Source organism: Galleria mellonella, unplaced genomic scaffold, assembly GCF_026898425.1.
Source record: "Galleria mellonella isolate WM207_F2 unplaced genomic scaffold, CSIRO_AGI_GalMel_v1 utg139, whole genome shotgun sequence".
In the NCBI taxonomy this organism is placed as follows: Eukaryota; Metazoa; Arthropoda; class Insecta; order Lepidoptera; family Pyralidae; genus Galleria; species Galleria mellonella.
Genome location: NW_026441995.1, coordinates 2,454,612 through 2,471,990, shown reverse-complemented (window position 1 = coordinate 2,471,990; position 17,379 = coordinate 2,454,612). Strand labels below are relative to the sequence as shown.

Below are 17,379 nucleotides of genomic sequence, written 5' to 3'. Positions count from 1 at the left end.
CTGGCAAACAAGCTGACGGCCGGTAAGCCAGCTTGTTTACCAATTTAAGTTACATAAGATAGCTTAGTGCGACGTGCTGAAGAAGGGCCAAATTAAAAGTACCCGTAACCGGCGAGCGTGTATGAAAAGATTGATGAATGTGGAGGAAGCGAAAGAGGTTTGTTTGAATCGAAGCATTTTGCGTTCAATTGTTTCTGCCTACCCTAATGGGAGACAAGGCGTGACAGATATGTATATATGTATGTATGTATGTAGATAGCTTAGTGCCTTAGTGTTTGTACCTACATTAAAAAATTAATTACATTAGCACAATGTTTACCAAAGAGTAGGTCGCGTCCCCTAGAGCTGATCACGCCCATACAAACATTTTTCCAGTTAATTGACAGAATGAACGGACGTCATGAATGTGTAATCACATATTCTTTATGATATACCAAAGGTCGATAAACATTGTACGTCATTTTAGTGTGAACTTTTATATTAACTGGACAACGGGATTTTAATTAGTTTACCTACTATGTTTATAGTTTCCAACATTTATTTCGACCATATTTGGAAGTTTTTCTTCGGGATAAATATGGTGTTTAAGTCGTCTTATCTCGTTGTAACCAGAAGTTTTACCTTGAAATAAAATTCTGAATTTTCAAACTTTATTTCGTGTTTTTGTTCATATCAAAATCGAGCTAGTAAATAGAACTTAACATTTCGTTCATCACAAACCATACCATAAAAGTCCCAATGAACGATATTTATCGTTAACAAAACATTAGAAATACTAAAATTTGTATTTCTAATATTTTGAAACAGTATGTATTATTAATCGTAATTTTAACATCAAATTGGTATTTCGTTCGGACCCGAAATTTTAGGAAATATTTCATGGTAGGCCCTCTGTTCAAACGATAGTAAAAGTAATGACAGTACGATGGTGGCGGGATAGTGTAGGTCAATCTTAATAGCGATCAGTGTGAAATACACTTGAGTTTTCTAAAAAGAGTTCTTGTTCAAATAAAGAAGCATAAGCATTTCTGTTGCATTCGTGTTTCTGCCTCCAAGAAACTGAATTTATAATTACTGTTTCGTTTTACGCAGAATTCGGTGCCGAATCGAACCAGTATACAAACTTTTCTAAATTGGCTTTGAGCTATTCTGAGTAGTGATCCCAAATGTACATTTATATGCATAATTTATATTTATGATATTATATAAAATATTTATTTATTATCATGAATACAAGTAATTTTTTTAGCATCTAACAATTTCTCAAACATTACAGCCTTAAATATTACAACTATACAGCGTATAAATATTGTTAACAAATTACGAGTATATTCTTGTTTGCCAACAGAAATCATAGGACGAGTTCGCCAGCCCATCGGTGGGGTGTTGTTCCGGCCGTCCCTCAGCGGTCTGGTCGCCCGCCCCTCAGTTTTAGCTGTTCTAAACGCCTGTTGGAGCGAAAGACCAGAGAGAAGACCTGATTTAAGACTCGTCAGATTAAGATTAAAGGATATGCATGCTGGCATGTTAGTATATTTTTTTTATTAATATTCTTTATTGTCTTATATTTGATAGATAGACAGATAGATAGACAATTTATTTACATTACTTACAGCACACAAATTACAATAAAAAAAAACCATACACGTAATACACAGCAAAAGAGACAAAAGAATAAAAATAAAAAAAGCACAAATAAAAAAAAATACAAAAACAAAATACATAATCTAACAATCTCCTTTGTTACCATTACTTCATGCATTTCATTGATTAACCTGCTCGTTTCCATATGCAATCATTTTGGTTCAAATTAACTATCAGAGTAAGGACACACTAAAAGTCAGCACTGCCCTTACATTGACGAAATTAGAATATTTATGCAACCATCTAGAAACATCTAGAAAAATTTTGTTTTGTATCTATTGTATCTATTGGACGAAGGATAGTGGATTAAAAGGAAAAATGACTTCAAAATCTACTACAAGTGGTCAAAAACTGCCAGAGCCAATAAATTGCTATAAATGCAAAAGTTCTGTTAATATAAAGAACTCATTATTGTGTGCATTATGTAATAAGAGATACGATTTTGATTGTGCTGGCTACTCAGAAAAATTATACCGCATATTGGATAACGAATCCAGGAAAAACTGGATTTGCAAATCATGTGGAAAAGACCAAAAGACTACACATACTGAACAACCTCATGTCACAACAAGGAAAAAGCAATTATTAGTAGACAAAATCTCGAGCCTTACAAACAATGCTAACAAAAAATTGTATACAGAAGAATCATCTGAAAAAATATGTGCCAGTGGTATCCTAGACTCTCATATACTTACCGAGAATGATACTTTTGGATCGATTTTCTCTCCAAATAAACTCTCAAAAAGCTTGGATGGTACCATAACAGAGACAGGTGCACTTCAGGATGAAATGAAAGAAACGATAACGCAATTATCATCCCAGCTAGAAAGCACGCAAAACGAGTTAGATAACATCATAATCGAAAATAACGATCTCCATAGACAAGTTAAAAAACTAACTACTGAAAATAAAGTACTTAAATCACTATGTCATCCATCCTCAGCCGAATTGCAAAATAGCTGTAGTGCAACGAAAGAGAAAAGATATTCGGAGCTCTTTCACTCTACGTTCTCTACACCGTCGTCCCCAATCATTGCGACAAAAGCAGACCGTAATTTGACAAATATGCAGCATAAAATTACAGACTTGCAACAGCAACTACAGGACGCATTAAAGGAGATTACAAGGCTTACAAAACAAATAGATAATCTCACGAATAAATTACATGCATCGAAATCAAACATGAACACCCGTTCCATCACGTCGGATGTACCAAAACCTGAATCCAAGAGAAATATATTTATATAAGGAACTCAGCAATGTACTGGATTAGCTTCTACTATCATACGTTCGAGAGAGACGACCACCTATGAAAAATATGAAGTTACCGCGGAAACGAAACCAAATGCACTGAGTCGGGAGGTAGTGAAGAACTGTAGAAATATGAAATTGAATAATAATGACAAACTTATACTATGTGTGGGCGAAAATGACTATAATATGCAGGCCGTTTTAATGCAATTACGTTTCTTATTGAATAAGTTTAATAATAATCAGGTTATTATATTAAGTGTGATAAATAATAATAAATTAGACTTAAAGAAAATTAATGATAATATCAGTATGTTATGTAATCAATACAAAAACTGCAATTTTGTAAACTGTAATTATTCTAAATTATCTGACATTTGTAAATCAATTAATTATATCATTGACTGTAGTGACTATGACAACAAATATTTAAATCTAACAAAACTTAAAAAAATATTATGAGTAACAAATCAAATAATTTAAAGAAAACTGCTTACATTTGTCACAGACGGGGAACAATTCCATATTATTTTCAAAAGAAAAATGACATTGTAGAGGTAAACAGAGACAAAAGTTGTGAAAACTGTACTATAAAAACAGCAATTGCAAAAATAGGTACAATTCCGTATTATTTCCCCTTAATAAAAGAAAAATGTTTTCGTAAATAAAAATGTAAATGTAAAATTACCAAATAATAGTTTTCGAATTATACACCAAAATATTGCTAGTGCTCTATCAAAACAAGAGTTGTTGGAATTGACATTATTAGAGTTAAAAGAAATAAATAAAATTCCAGATGTAATATGTCTATCAGAAACGTTCTTAAAAAAAGGATATGAAAATTATTTAAAAATAAAAAATTATGAAATAGGAAGCAGTTTTTGTAGGGATAAACAAAGAGGTGGAACATGCATTTTGGTTAAAAAAGGATTAGTTTTTAAGGAATTAATAAACGTAAAAAACCATGCTGCAGAAAATATATTTGAAGTCTGTGGATTGGAACTTCCTTTACTCAAGTTAATAATAATTTGTGTATATAGAACACCTCAATCTGACCCAAGCCTCTTTATTGATAAATTAGATAATCTACTGCATGATTTGAATAAATTACATGACAACTCAAAACTTGTCGTAACAGGCGATTTTAACATAAATACTTTGAAAAAGGGAAAGCTTACAAATGACTTATATGATTTAACGTATAATTATAACCTAAAAATTCATATTGACATCCCGACACGTAAATCGTCTTGTATAGACCATATTCTGAGCAACGTACCAGATGCTACTGCTTCAGTATTGCCACTTTATCTCTCTGATCATGACACTGCACAATTGTTATGTTTTCCGGTAGACTGCAAACCGTTAAATAATGCAACATATTTTATCTACAAGAGAGATTATAACTCAGACAATATTAGAAAATTTAAAGAATGCTTACATAGTCTCTCCTGGTCAGATCTTTATGGTGAAACAGATCTTAATAAAGCATTCAGTATGTTTCATGATCTTTTTTGTTTGATATATTATCTCTGTTTTCCTAAAAATAAAATAAAGGTGAATAATGTTAATAAAAACAAACATAATTGGATAAGTCGAGGTTTAAAAAAAAGTTGCAAATATAAACGGACATTACGGTACAAATTCTATAGATGTAAAAACAATTATAATAAAAATAAGTATACTACATATGCTAATATTTTAAAAAAATGTATCTTTAGCTCAAAGAAAATTGCAAATATAAAATACATTAAGAAAAATGATAATAAATGCAAAGCGACATGGACTGTTATAAAAAATGAAATCACAAATACAAATATAAAAAAAGGTATAGAAACTATTAAAATTGGTGATACAGTAATAACAAATCCTATAAAAATAGCAACTGCATTTAATGACCAGTATATTGATCACATAAGCAGCACAAAAAGCAATAACATAAATAGTAGTTACCCTAAAAATTCAAGAAATAACTCTATGTTTCTTAAACCAATGACAGAAAATGAGGTTAGAGTGGAAATTCTGACATTAAAAAATACTAACTCCGAAGGTTATGATGAAATTAATACAAAAATAATAAAAGCATGCACAGATGAATTGGTTGGGATCTTAACACACCTAATTAACTTATCGTTTTCAAGTGGAACTTTTCCAGATTCTTTAAAATTTTCAATTGTAAAGCCAATATTTAAAAGCGGTAAAATGAATGATATTAACAATTATCGTCCGATTACGTTAATTCCGATTTTATCCAAAATATTTGAAAAATGTATGTATAAGAGGCTAATAGAGTTCAGTAATAAATATGATATTATTAGCAAAGACCAATATGGCTTCCAAAAACGGAAATCAACAACATTAGCCATTTATTCCCTTATAAAAATAATAATGACTAATGTCAATAATAACAATTGGACCACAGGATTATTTTTTGACGTATCAAAGGCATTTGATTCTGTTTCACATGACCTTTTATTAAAAAAATTAGAAAATAATGGAGTTAGGGGGCCAGCTCTTCAGTGGATAAAATCTTACTTATCGCACAGGCAACAACGTGTTGTATGTAATAAAATAGACAAAAATAATAATATGACATCGTACTCATCTGAATATAGATTTAATAAATATGGAGTACCGCAAGGAAGTGTGTTAGGCCCAATATTATTTTTATTTTATATAAATGACATTACAAATATATTTGACCATAAATGTATCTTATTTGCAGACGATATTTCTATCATTGTGATTACTGATAGGAAAAATAATACTATTATGAATCATGAGAATCAAATTAACAATACAATTGACAAAATAATAAAATGGACAAGTCTTAATAATTTACGAATTAATTTTAATAAATCTAAATATATGCAATTCAATAAATCTATTAATAATACGAGTTTGAAATTAAAAGTTGCGAACATCGAAGAAGTGCTGCAAACAAAATTTTTAGGAATCAACATAGACCAAAATTTAGATTGGAAGTCTCATATCGCATACATTTCTAAAAGGATTAATACTTTCGTATACGCTCTTAAACGACTTAAAAACGTAACAAATATTAAAACAGCAATCACAACGTATAATGCATATATACAATCAATACTACGATATGGACTCATAATGTGGGGCAATAGTACGGAAAAAGATAGAGCATTTCTTGCCCAAAAAAAATGTATTAGAGCATTGTATGGTCTTTCACCTCGCGAATCGTGTAAGCCGGTATTTAGGAAGCTTGGTTTGTTACCACTACCGTCTCTATATATTTATGAAATTTGTATGTTTGTACACAGCAATAAATATTTGTTTAAAAAAGCTACTGATATATATCCACGGAATCGACGTAATCCAAATAGACTCGTGCTGGATGACATTCCTCGTCTAGCTAAATATGAAAAAAGTTGTTTAGCTATGTGTGTAAAAGTATATAATAAAATACCGACTGAATTAAAATTGTTAAATGTGAATTTATTTAAAGAGAGATTGTATACTTGGCTGAATATAAATAGTTTTTATGATGTAAAAGACTTTTTAAACAAAAAACAAAATGTTAATCGTTAACCTTAAATGTATTTTTGCATGCTATCACCTTGTTAGCTAAGCACGAATGTTCTTTGACAAATGTAACATCTTTAACTTTACCGTGTTTAAGCAAATAAAGATTATTATTATTATTATTATTATTATCTATGTTATGAAAATAATCAATAATTATAGTATTGTAATATTATTTATAATATATGGAAACATTTTCAAATTCGTAACGGTTGCATAGAAATTACATAAACTTTTTTTTGTTGGAAGTGACGTAGACTTGCTTAAGGTTTGAATTGGATACTTAAGCGAATTTTTGGCGGGAAATTATAAATTTCATATTTTCTTTTTTTAATATTACAATCTTAGTAAAATTTATTTAATTTATTAACAGCATTAATATATGAGTGAAATTATTGATATAAAATATGCAATTCTGAATCTTTATGGATTGTAGCTGCTATACTAACTTACTATTGAAAAAAATGTGTTTTTCAAATTTAACATTTCTTAAAACTGTCATTATATAACTACCATAGTAATTTATTTTACAAAATTAGGTGTTATTTGGAATTCATTTCGCTGGAATAAAACATATGATTATATAAACAAAATACAAATAAAACACTGCTCTCAAATGCTTTCTGTTTTTACTTAAAGGTTAGAGTCATTTGTACAAATTGTATTGTGCAATAAAGAATATAGTATCTATTTGTTTGCATTTTTTACTACAAAAATTTAGTCAATGTTAATTATTTGTTATTTTATATTGTCTTACATTAGGAAGACGAACATATTCGACAACATGTTAGCGATGATGGAGAAGTACGCGTCGAACTTAGAAGCACTGGTGGCAGCGAGAACAGAACAGCTATTGCAAGAAAAGAGCAGAACAGATGATCTTCTGAACAGGATGTTACCTAGGTATGGTGCTCGAATTTTCTTTAATAATTCTTAGATTTTTAAGCCATCTTTAATAGGAGGAAGTTTCAACCTGGCCATATTTTTATTGTGGCCGTTAATATACCAGAATTGATATTTTTTTTACACTTAATAAATTTTGTGACAATAAAACCCAGTTTTTCGTTGTGGAGCAAAATATTGATGTTCTGAATACCGTTAGCATTCTGAATTCAAATATTTTTACCTAGTGTCTATGAAGCCAAAATCTTTTTTCTTGGGACCAATATGAACTGAATTTCTAATAGATTTACGTCAAAATTACTATAAAGCTGGTCCATAAAACAGTTATTTTGCTTTAGAAGAATGGCTCTTCGAAATTGTGCTCAATGTATATAATAAAATAAGGCAGGGTATTTTTTTCTTATTTTTTTTTTTTTTTGTAAATATTTTACGAGTACTTAATCGAACAGCATTCAATAAATCATAGATTCAATTAGTTTAAATATATATTACTATAGACTTAGATCTATTTTAATACTTATTCAATTGTTATAATAGTTCAATGCTTGCACTTACTTTAAATTCTTATTCAGTAATTTAAAGTAAGTAAGTAAGGGATAATAGATTGCATTATTATTTTTATTAGTACTAAGTCGTCTACGTTTGTAATGGCTGGTGGCTTCTGGTCAATGCCTATTAAAAAAAAAAAGCTTATGAAGCATCTTGTCGTTTATCGGTGTATATTATTGAAAACCAGGCTGTATGGCGTAGTTCCTTTGCCTTTCACATTGTAGATAAATTCATACTACTATTACTGCTCAGTGTATATTTTTTTTTTCGTTTTAAAATAAGAATAATGAGATCGCTATTGTTATATAAATAGTTATTCATTCAAGTTACTAGTCAATATTAATTTTGTTACATTTGAAGTCACCTTTTTTGTCTATTAAAAACAAACTTAGATAAATAATTTATGGTAAATAGTAATCATCGTCAAACAATACCATTGACATTATAGTAAGTACAATGCTGGCCGTGGCATCCCTCCTGCATTGTCCATATCTACTGAGGACTAAGGTATTACATCTCTCTTGTACAATACAATGCCCCTCGCATTGTTGTTTGATAGCAGGAATAGATAAGATGATGGCACACGCCGGGAAAATTACACAAAACTTATCATAATATACTTAAATATAGATGGTATAGGCGAGTATCATAGTATGGTATATTACATATTCTAAATATACAACGTAAAAAAGTCTTAAAAATCGGCAATAAAAAAGCAGGTTTGCAAGTACTTTTTTTTTGATGGGTAAAAATGGTATGGTTACCCCGCCTGCGCTAACGGGATACGCTGGCGGAGCACCAGTGAAGGGTGATAGATGAGAATGAAAACAGGCCAGTTAGCCCATCATGATGAATTCATCAGGAATTAACCGTGATAGTTTCCAGGGAGAACCGCGAGGAGGTCGACCTGGTTGGGTATATTTCTAGCAATGGGATTCTCAGTCTCCATTACGAACAATCCTTTTCCCCCCGGTTTGTAAGTACTATTTACCTGCAAAGGTTTTTACATCGTGTTAAGTTATACATACATACATATCTGTCCAGCCTGCTTCCTATTAGAGTAGGCAGAAACAATGAAACGCCAAATGCTTCGATTCAAACAAACCTCTTTCGCTTTTTCCACATTCATCAATCTTTTTATATACGCTCGCCGGTTACGGGTACTTTTAATTTGGCCCCTCTTAAGTCCCAATTGTGTATTTAAAATATGTGTACACAACGCAAAAGATTAAAAGTAACTATTACATATTCTATTCCGTAGATAAGTAAGGGTCTACCATAAAATATTTTCCGAAATTTCAGGGACGAACGAAACAGAAATTTGATGTTAAAATTAAATAATACATGCCGTTTAAAATTATTAAAAATGTTAAAATATCGTTCCTCTGGACTATTAGGATAGGATTTATAATGAACAAAATGTTAAGCTCCATTTACTGGGTCGATTTTAGTACGAATAAAAACACGAAATTGAGCCCGAAAATTCGAAATTTCATTTCATGGTAGACCACCTGTTTTCAACTGACTTCAAAAACAAGGAGGTTCTCAATGTCATTGTATTTTCTTTTATGTTTGTAACCTCATAACTCCGTCAGTTGTAAACCGATTTGGAAAATTCTTTTTTATCTGAAAGAATATACTTGTGGCAACCCTGTCTTTTTGACAGGGGATTTTGACAGAGAGAAAAAACATGGTTGTTGCTGTTATATGTACGGTGAAGGAAATTATTGTAATCGGTTGGATTTATGTTTGTACCATTATATCTACTGCATGTATGGTGTGGCATTATATAATATATCATTAGTATAATATCAATAGTGCTTGTATACCAACACTTTGCCGTTTCATTGCACCTCATCCTGGTCGCGCGGTTTTCGCCGGCGTACCAATTCCGAATACTTATAAATTTGTCCTATAGAAATTATATCAAAATCGCTGCAGTAATTAAGTTTTGGAACCTTAATAACTTGTTTTTCCACAGTTGAAGTCGTTTTTTTTATGAAATTGTCTTAAATTATATTTTTATATATATATATATATATATATATATATATATATATATATATATATATATATATATATATATATATATATATATATATATATATATATATATATATATATATATATATATATATATATATATATATATATATATATATATATCTTACAATTATGAATGGTTTATTTTTGAAATCTTTTCGTACCTACTAATTTTCCGTCTACTCCGCCTGTTCGTTTTGTCCCGATGACAACGTGACACTGGAGGTCAACGACGATCGTGTTTTTGTTCTTACCGAAATCACTCCAGTCAATTGCGTTTAACATTTCGTTTGTCATACATCCCACCATAAAAGTCCAAAGAAACAATATTTTAACATTAATACCATGTAATTTTAATATAAAGTCTGTGATTCGAAACATCCCGAAATTTCGGCAAACATTTCATGGTAGGCCCTCTTTTTATTCACATTCGTGAGAATTTACGAAGCCAACGAGTCAGAAAGCAAACTTACCGTCGTATATCTTTTGAGTTACGATAGTTCAGAAAATAACAAAGATCACAACTACCATTTACATGCTAATTGTGAGGGATTTCCGCAATTTTGCCGGTAACAAATTTAAAGTATGATAATCAGCACCCATTCTTTGATACTACAAAGGCAATAAATTTTAATAGGTGGTCCAAAATAGGATGTTCCGGGAGAATAAATTAAATATAGTACTTACTGTTTGACCTCACTTGTTGTGCAAGTATCCAACATATTTTAAATACATAATCGTGACTTAATGCGATGTAAAAGCCTTTACAGGTAAATAGTACCTACAGGGGGAAAAGGGACTGTTAGCAATGGAGTTTGACAGCCCCATTGCTAGCAATTTTAGGTCGACATCCACGTGGTTCCCCCTGGAAACCATCGTGAACAATTCTTGTTGAATTCGTCACGATGGGCTAACTGACCTGCTTCATCCTCACCTATCATCCTTCACTGGTGCCCCGCCGGTGTATACCGATAGCGCGGGTGGGGTTACCATTCCATTATCACCCACTAAAAAAAAATAGTACCTACATACCTGTTTTTTTTTAGTTGTAGTCAGTGGGTGTACGTGACTTAAAACCATTCTTAATGGCAGTTTATGGGGGAGCCTATGTTCAGCAGTGGACTGATAATGCCAGAAACGATGACGATGATGATGATTCTGCTCTATTCAAAAATTAATCTATGAAAGAAAATCATTTGTTTACATTTTAAACATTAACTTTATTTGCATGTTTATAAGCTAAAAGAAAAAAAAAACCTTTCGCAAAAAGGAAGTGAAATAAATGTAACAATAAATATAAGAAATCTCCAGAAACCACAACCCAATGAATATATTCATGCAATTTGCATACTATGTTTTATCCAAATAAGACATAAGACACAAAATGGCTTGCAGTAGAACATTACAGGAAAACGGGCCAAATAATAGTTCTGTTTACTGTCTGCAACATATCTTGATAAATCGATGTTAGACACCCATGGTTTTACTGGCTTTTTACGGCAATTCCACGCTATTCCCGTACTTAAGTTTTATGGGTTAAGTAATCCTTCTAAGACATCGATTTTTAAATGACTTCCGTCTATTATGTTTGTGTGTATATAATGACATATCTCTGGCATTATTAACCTGATAATGTGTTGGTCTCATATAATTTTGTGACAATCGAAGCTGACATTTTTTAATTATACATTTTCCTTAAATATCGTCTGTATGTACAGTATAAATGTATTTTTTAATTTTTGAACTACCTACATATATTGTGTATATATGTACATAGTGACACGCACATTAGCATTTTTTGAGATGGGAAAAAACCATTGAATTCGCGACACTGTTATCGTAACCGACGTCTCTCACGATTCAAAACATACCCACGTAATTGTTCTTGTTTACACTTCTGTCGGCATTTCCGCAGTGCCACAGCTATTTTTTTATGACACTTAGAATGGAAAACAAGCTGACGCCCCATCTGATAGTAAGTGGTAATCGTCGCCTATAGACATGAGCAGTACCATAGACATAACAGAGTATAGTGTTTCACCCATGATACCCATAATTCACTGCCATACTCCACCCTTCAAACCGAAACACAGCCATGCAAACACAAATGCTTCACGGTTGAAACACGAATGGAACAGAGGTACCTAAACAAACGACTTTTGTACAGTCTTCCTCCGTTTTTTTTTTAAATGGATGATAATGGAATGGTAACCCCACCCGCGCTATATGATATGATAGGTGAGGATGAAGCAGGTCAGTTAGCCCATCGTGACGAATTCAACAAGAATTGTTCACGATGGTTTCCAGGAGGAACCACGTGGAGGTCGACCTAATAAGGTATATTGCTAGCAATGGGGTTGTCAAACTCCAATGCTAACAATCCTTTTCCTCCTAGTCTCCCTTTGTTACACCTACATACATATATGTGTTAACTTATGGCGAACTTATCTACCAGTCAACTAATTAATATATATATATATATATATATTACTTCTGAAAGTGGCTTACATATGGACCGGACAAATACAGCGAATGGTAACTGACCCTATCCAAATTACATTTATTATAATTCTCACACTTGACGGAACCATTCAATACATCCTTTGAACCGAACCTATCAAACGTTATGCAAATACAAGGAAACGAGCACGAATTAGTTTTTGTCCGTTGAAAAATATTCAAATTAGGTTCTATTTGTGGTAATATAACCTTTTTACAGATAAAATTACTATAGTTCCGTCTATTTCTGTAATATGTAAGATTCTATTACTAATATATACATATATAACCCATGTTCATTTTTTAAAAATTAACTGGTAAATTTTCTTTTCATTTAAGAGTTTCCTCTTGTCGGTACAACTAATTCATGCATCTTCCTCCAGCCAGCTCTATCCCAGGCCATATCCTTTATCTCTCTATACGACATGACACCTAATGTTTCCTTTATCTGTCCCATGTAGTTATTCCTCGGTCTTCCTCTTCCTCTTTTGCCCTCTATCTTTTCTTGTATTATGCTCTTAAAAAAATCGTCATGTCGTATAAGGTGGCCCAGCATTTTGCCTCTTCTATTCTTTATTATTTCAACCAATGTTCTCTTTTCGTTCACTCTTTTAACTGGTAAATAGTATACTGATAAAATGGTAATAAAATAGTATAAAATTATCAGAAAATGGTAGCGAATACGTGCCAGTTGTGTGCCATTCGAAAATGGTTCGATGTGTATTAATTGGTTTCCAAATAACACAATTTTGTCGCATAGGTATTAAATGTGCAAAACATGCAACATGAAATTAATATATGCTAAACCATTGCACAGTACTGAACAGTAACTGAAAGCTTTCCCAAACAAGGATTATATATTATGTACATAAATATATGTAAACTACATAATATATACCTACTATATGCTATAGAGCGGTGTTTCCCAACGTGGGGCACATGCCCTACATGGGAGCAATTTGATAGTTAAGGAGGGGGCAATTAAAAAATAGACTCGAAGCGATTTTAACCCTCTTGCTCCGGGTCATTTAAATGCAATGCTACGAGTACATATCGGTGCCAAATATAACACAAAATAAATTTAAAAAAATATTATAAAGATTTATTAGGGAATATTTCGTTCGACATTACCAAAATATCAACTGGGCGATTAGAGTCGTCAAGTAAACTTTGTCGGGAAAAATTATGTATGGTGAAATAAAAATTTTAGAAATGTTCAAGTGGGGCATGGCACAAAAAAGGTTGGGAAACACTGCTATAGAGAAATAACACACATTTTGTCACTTTATTTGTAAAGGTGTCAACATTTCCCTGCATTCCATACTTATTAACATTCGTCATCATCAAATCAGCTGTTCATAGGCCACCACCGTTGAACATAGGCCTCCCCCATAAAGAGGGGTTTTATTAATGTATGATAATAGAAAATTAATTGTATGATTTTTGTTATAATGCATAATTTACAAATATGTGCATTTTGTGTTTATTTTATGATTATAATTAATAAGTTACATCATGTAATGTAAGTTTTTATGTTGTGTAGAATTATAGATACTTATACTCGTATCTCTATTTTAAATGTCTGAAGGAGTGTATAATGCTTGCCAAACGATTTATGGCTGATTGTAAATTCTAGGATTACGTACACTGGAATTTATTATATTTGTAATCACTTATGATAAATAAAGACCTTTTGAAAACAAAAAAAACAATGCCTGTTCTATCGGTATACGCTGGCGGGGCATCAGTGTGGGATGATAGGTAACGATGAGAGCAGGTCAGTTAACCCATCGTGATAAATTCCACTAGAATTAATCACGATGGTTTTCAAGGGAACCGCGTGGAGGTCGACCTGTTAACCTTATCATTCGACCTCCATATTGTTGGCAATGGGGCAGATAGACCCCATTACTAACAATCTCTATGTCCACCATAAAGAGTGTTTTACCAGTAGTTTTAAGAGGGACGTTGCTGCTCATCCCTCGTCATCTTTTACGGCACCCACGGGACAGAAAAGGGTGGCCCATTCTGTGTCGGGCCCACACAGCCATTCTTATTAACATTAATTAATTATTTATTATTCCAGTTCTCTTCAAGCGCACAATGTTATCATCCCACAGTCATTATCATTCATACCAATCGACGTAATTATTCAGTTTAGACTCGGAGTACAATTTGCCATAAGTAATTAAAGTGGATTTCTTGTGGGTTCTTTTTTTATGCTACCTGAGGTGGCAAACAAGCATACGGCCCACCTGATGGTAAGTGGTTACCGTAGCCTATGAACACCTGCAATACCAGAGGTATTACGCGTGCGTTGCCGACCCTGAAGAAACGTCTTTACCCCCCTTTTGAAGAACCCCATGCTGTAGTCTTTTGGGAAAACAGCGGCAGGGAGCTCATTCCACAACCTGAGTGTTCGTGGGAGGAAACATCTCTGAAACTGCGCAGTACGCGACCATTGAGGCTGTAGGACATGAGGAGCAAATAGCCTCTTTCCAAACTTAGGAGTAGAATTATAAAAAAATTACGATCTAAATAAACTTGTAGCCTTGCATTTAAATACAGACGATGATTCCATTTTATTATATTCTAAATATTTAAGGTACATATATATGTTGCAATATACAACATATTCTTTGTGGTCATTCAAGTTGGAAAAAATGTGAGTCGAAATAAGACGAATAGTTTTAAATCTTTTTTTGTCAAACAAGCACACGACTAATTTATTGGTAAACGGTTACCGTAGCCTGCAATATCAAGGACATTACGCATGTGTTGCCAACTCTGAAGAAAACTCTTTACCTCTTTTTTGAAAAATCTCTAACAGTATACATAATATATTTGCTGATATCTAATAGAAGTACAATTAAAAAAACTATTAATTGATCGAATGTTACTATTTCTTACTTATTTTATTTAGAGGGTGTTTCTGTGATTTAAACATAACTTAATTATCTGTTAATTAAATTTTAATGTAACAGCTATCGGTTTAGCTCACGTGTAATTTGGTTGAGAAAGCTCGACTAGTTTCGGGACTATTCGTGACCTTTAATCTTGAGCGGCAGTGACGCGAGCGCGAACCTGACTGTGCGTCTCAGCCCACTGAGCGTGAGCTGTAAACGTTTGTAGGCGGCATCGTCAATGAAACACGTCTTTCAGAAATCTTCATATATGAATGGCGGGACTCCGTAGTCTTTCTCTTCGACTGACTTAAGTTGTGTTAAAACAGGGTTTATAAATGAATAATTCTAATTTATTTTCACGCAGAACTGTTGCGGAGGCACTGAAACGTGGCGAGAGAGTACAGGCAGAGAGCTACGACTGTGTCACGATATACTTCAGCGATATAGTCGGCTTCACAAGACTAGCGGCCGTCAATTCACCGATGCAAGTAAGTATACCATAAATATATTATTTCTTTGAATTATGTCTATTATTCCTTTTTAAGTGTGTTATTGTACTGATGCTTCTCTGGGTGAGCGTATTGAGAGACTGTAAAGCTCATCCAGTTGATGAAATAAATAAATAAATAAAAGTTTCGCGTAGGTACTTTTTTTAGCAATCGACTTCAAAAAGAAGGTGTATCTCAATTTGATTGTATTTTATTTAAGTTTGTTACTTTATAACTCCATCAGTTGTGAAGCGATTTTGAAAATGCGTTTTTATCTGAAAAGATATACTTACAGTTTGTTCGTATAGGAATTTTATTAAAATAAATCCAGTTTGGTTTTTAAATCTAATTAATTATAGTTGTGCTAGAAATGAGGACAGTTTTTTTGTAAAACGCAATCTTAATATTTATCTATAACCGTGCCTTTAGCTTTGTGATAAGTTATATCGATTGGCCGGGATGAAAAAATAAGTTCTATTCCATGCCAAAAAGATTATAATTTGACTAATAACTCATTATCTTCTATTAATTCATATATAATTAGGTAACTCTTAATAATTTGTTAAAAATTAAATCAAAATTAATTATTAACGAATTGTCCACAGGAAGGTAAATAGATGGGTTGCTAAGCCAAATTGTGTAGTCACTGTGACAATATTGTTTTATACCTTCGTTACACTCCTTTTTTTACCCTTTTAAACAAATGTTCTAATTAAAATAGCCCCTTTTGTGCGGCGAGTTTGTACAATAACATACAAAGGTATATATATAATTTACTTAATAATTACGCGTTTGAAGGGTGGGATATGGCAGTGATTTTACAGGGTACAGAGGAATAACACCTGAGTCCTCGGGTATGGCAACGCATGGGGGGTATCATGGGCGAAACAGTTTACTCTGTTATGTCTATAGTACTGCCCCTGTGTATAGGCGACGGTTACCAATATCCATCAGGTGGGCCGTCAACTTGTTTGCCATTCTAAGTTGCATAAAAAAAAATGCGGTTTTGAAACTAGTCGAGTTTTCTCGACTAAATTACACGTAAATTTAACTTTAAATTAAAGTAATATAAATAATATAAACGCGCAAATTGTAAATGTTTAAACATTAAGATACTCATTTTTTGGACGTTTGTTACTTAATCAAGTTTAATGGTTGAACAAATTTGAATGAAATTTGATACAAAGATATATAATATAATACAGTGATTGTGAATCACTGATCTATAGATCAGTGATTCACAATCACTGTGCCGCGGCACTTTTGTGTGCCACCAAATTTTAAAAGTGTGCCGCCAAATTTTGCAAATATTTAAAATTTTTATCATAAACTATTTATGCAGTGTGTTGTAGTATATGTAATTTTTATCTTTTTCTTTGTGTGCCGCCAAATTTTGAAATCGTTAAATATGTGCCGCAACAAAAAAAAAAAGGTTGAGAATCACTGTTACAGATTAACACTTGAAATAATTTTTACTTCAATTCGCGCAAAAAAAAAAACTACAAGTTATGTTTAAAAAACATATAAAACACAGTTTTTTT

General features: G+C 32.3%; 1 protein-coding gene across 1 annotated transcript in view; it reads left to right on the top strand.

The window, feature by feature from the left end:
- The window catches only part of LOC113512693 (guanylate cyclase 32E-like), a 225,873-nt gene that overhangs the window by 195,812 nt on the left and 12,682 nt on the right, over nt 1–17,379 (top strand). Inside the window, exons 16-18 of the mRNA XM_052903469.1 lie at nt 1,349–1,526; nt 7,213–7,353; nt 15,715–15,838. Of these exons, the coding sequence (XP_052759429.1) occupies nt 1,349–1,526; nt 7,213–7,353; nt 15,715–15,838 (443 nt within the window). The remainder of the gene's footprint in view (nt 1–1,348; nt 1,527–7,212; nt 7,354–15,714; nt 15,839–17,379) is intronic.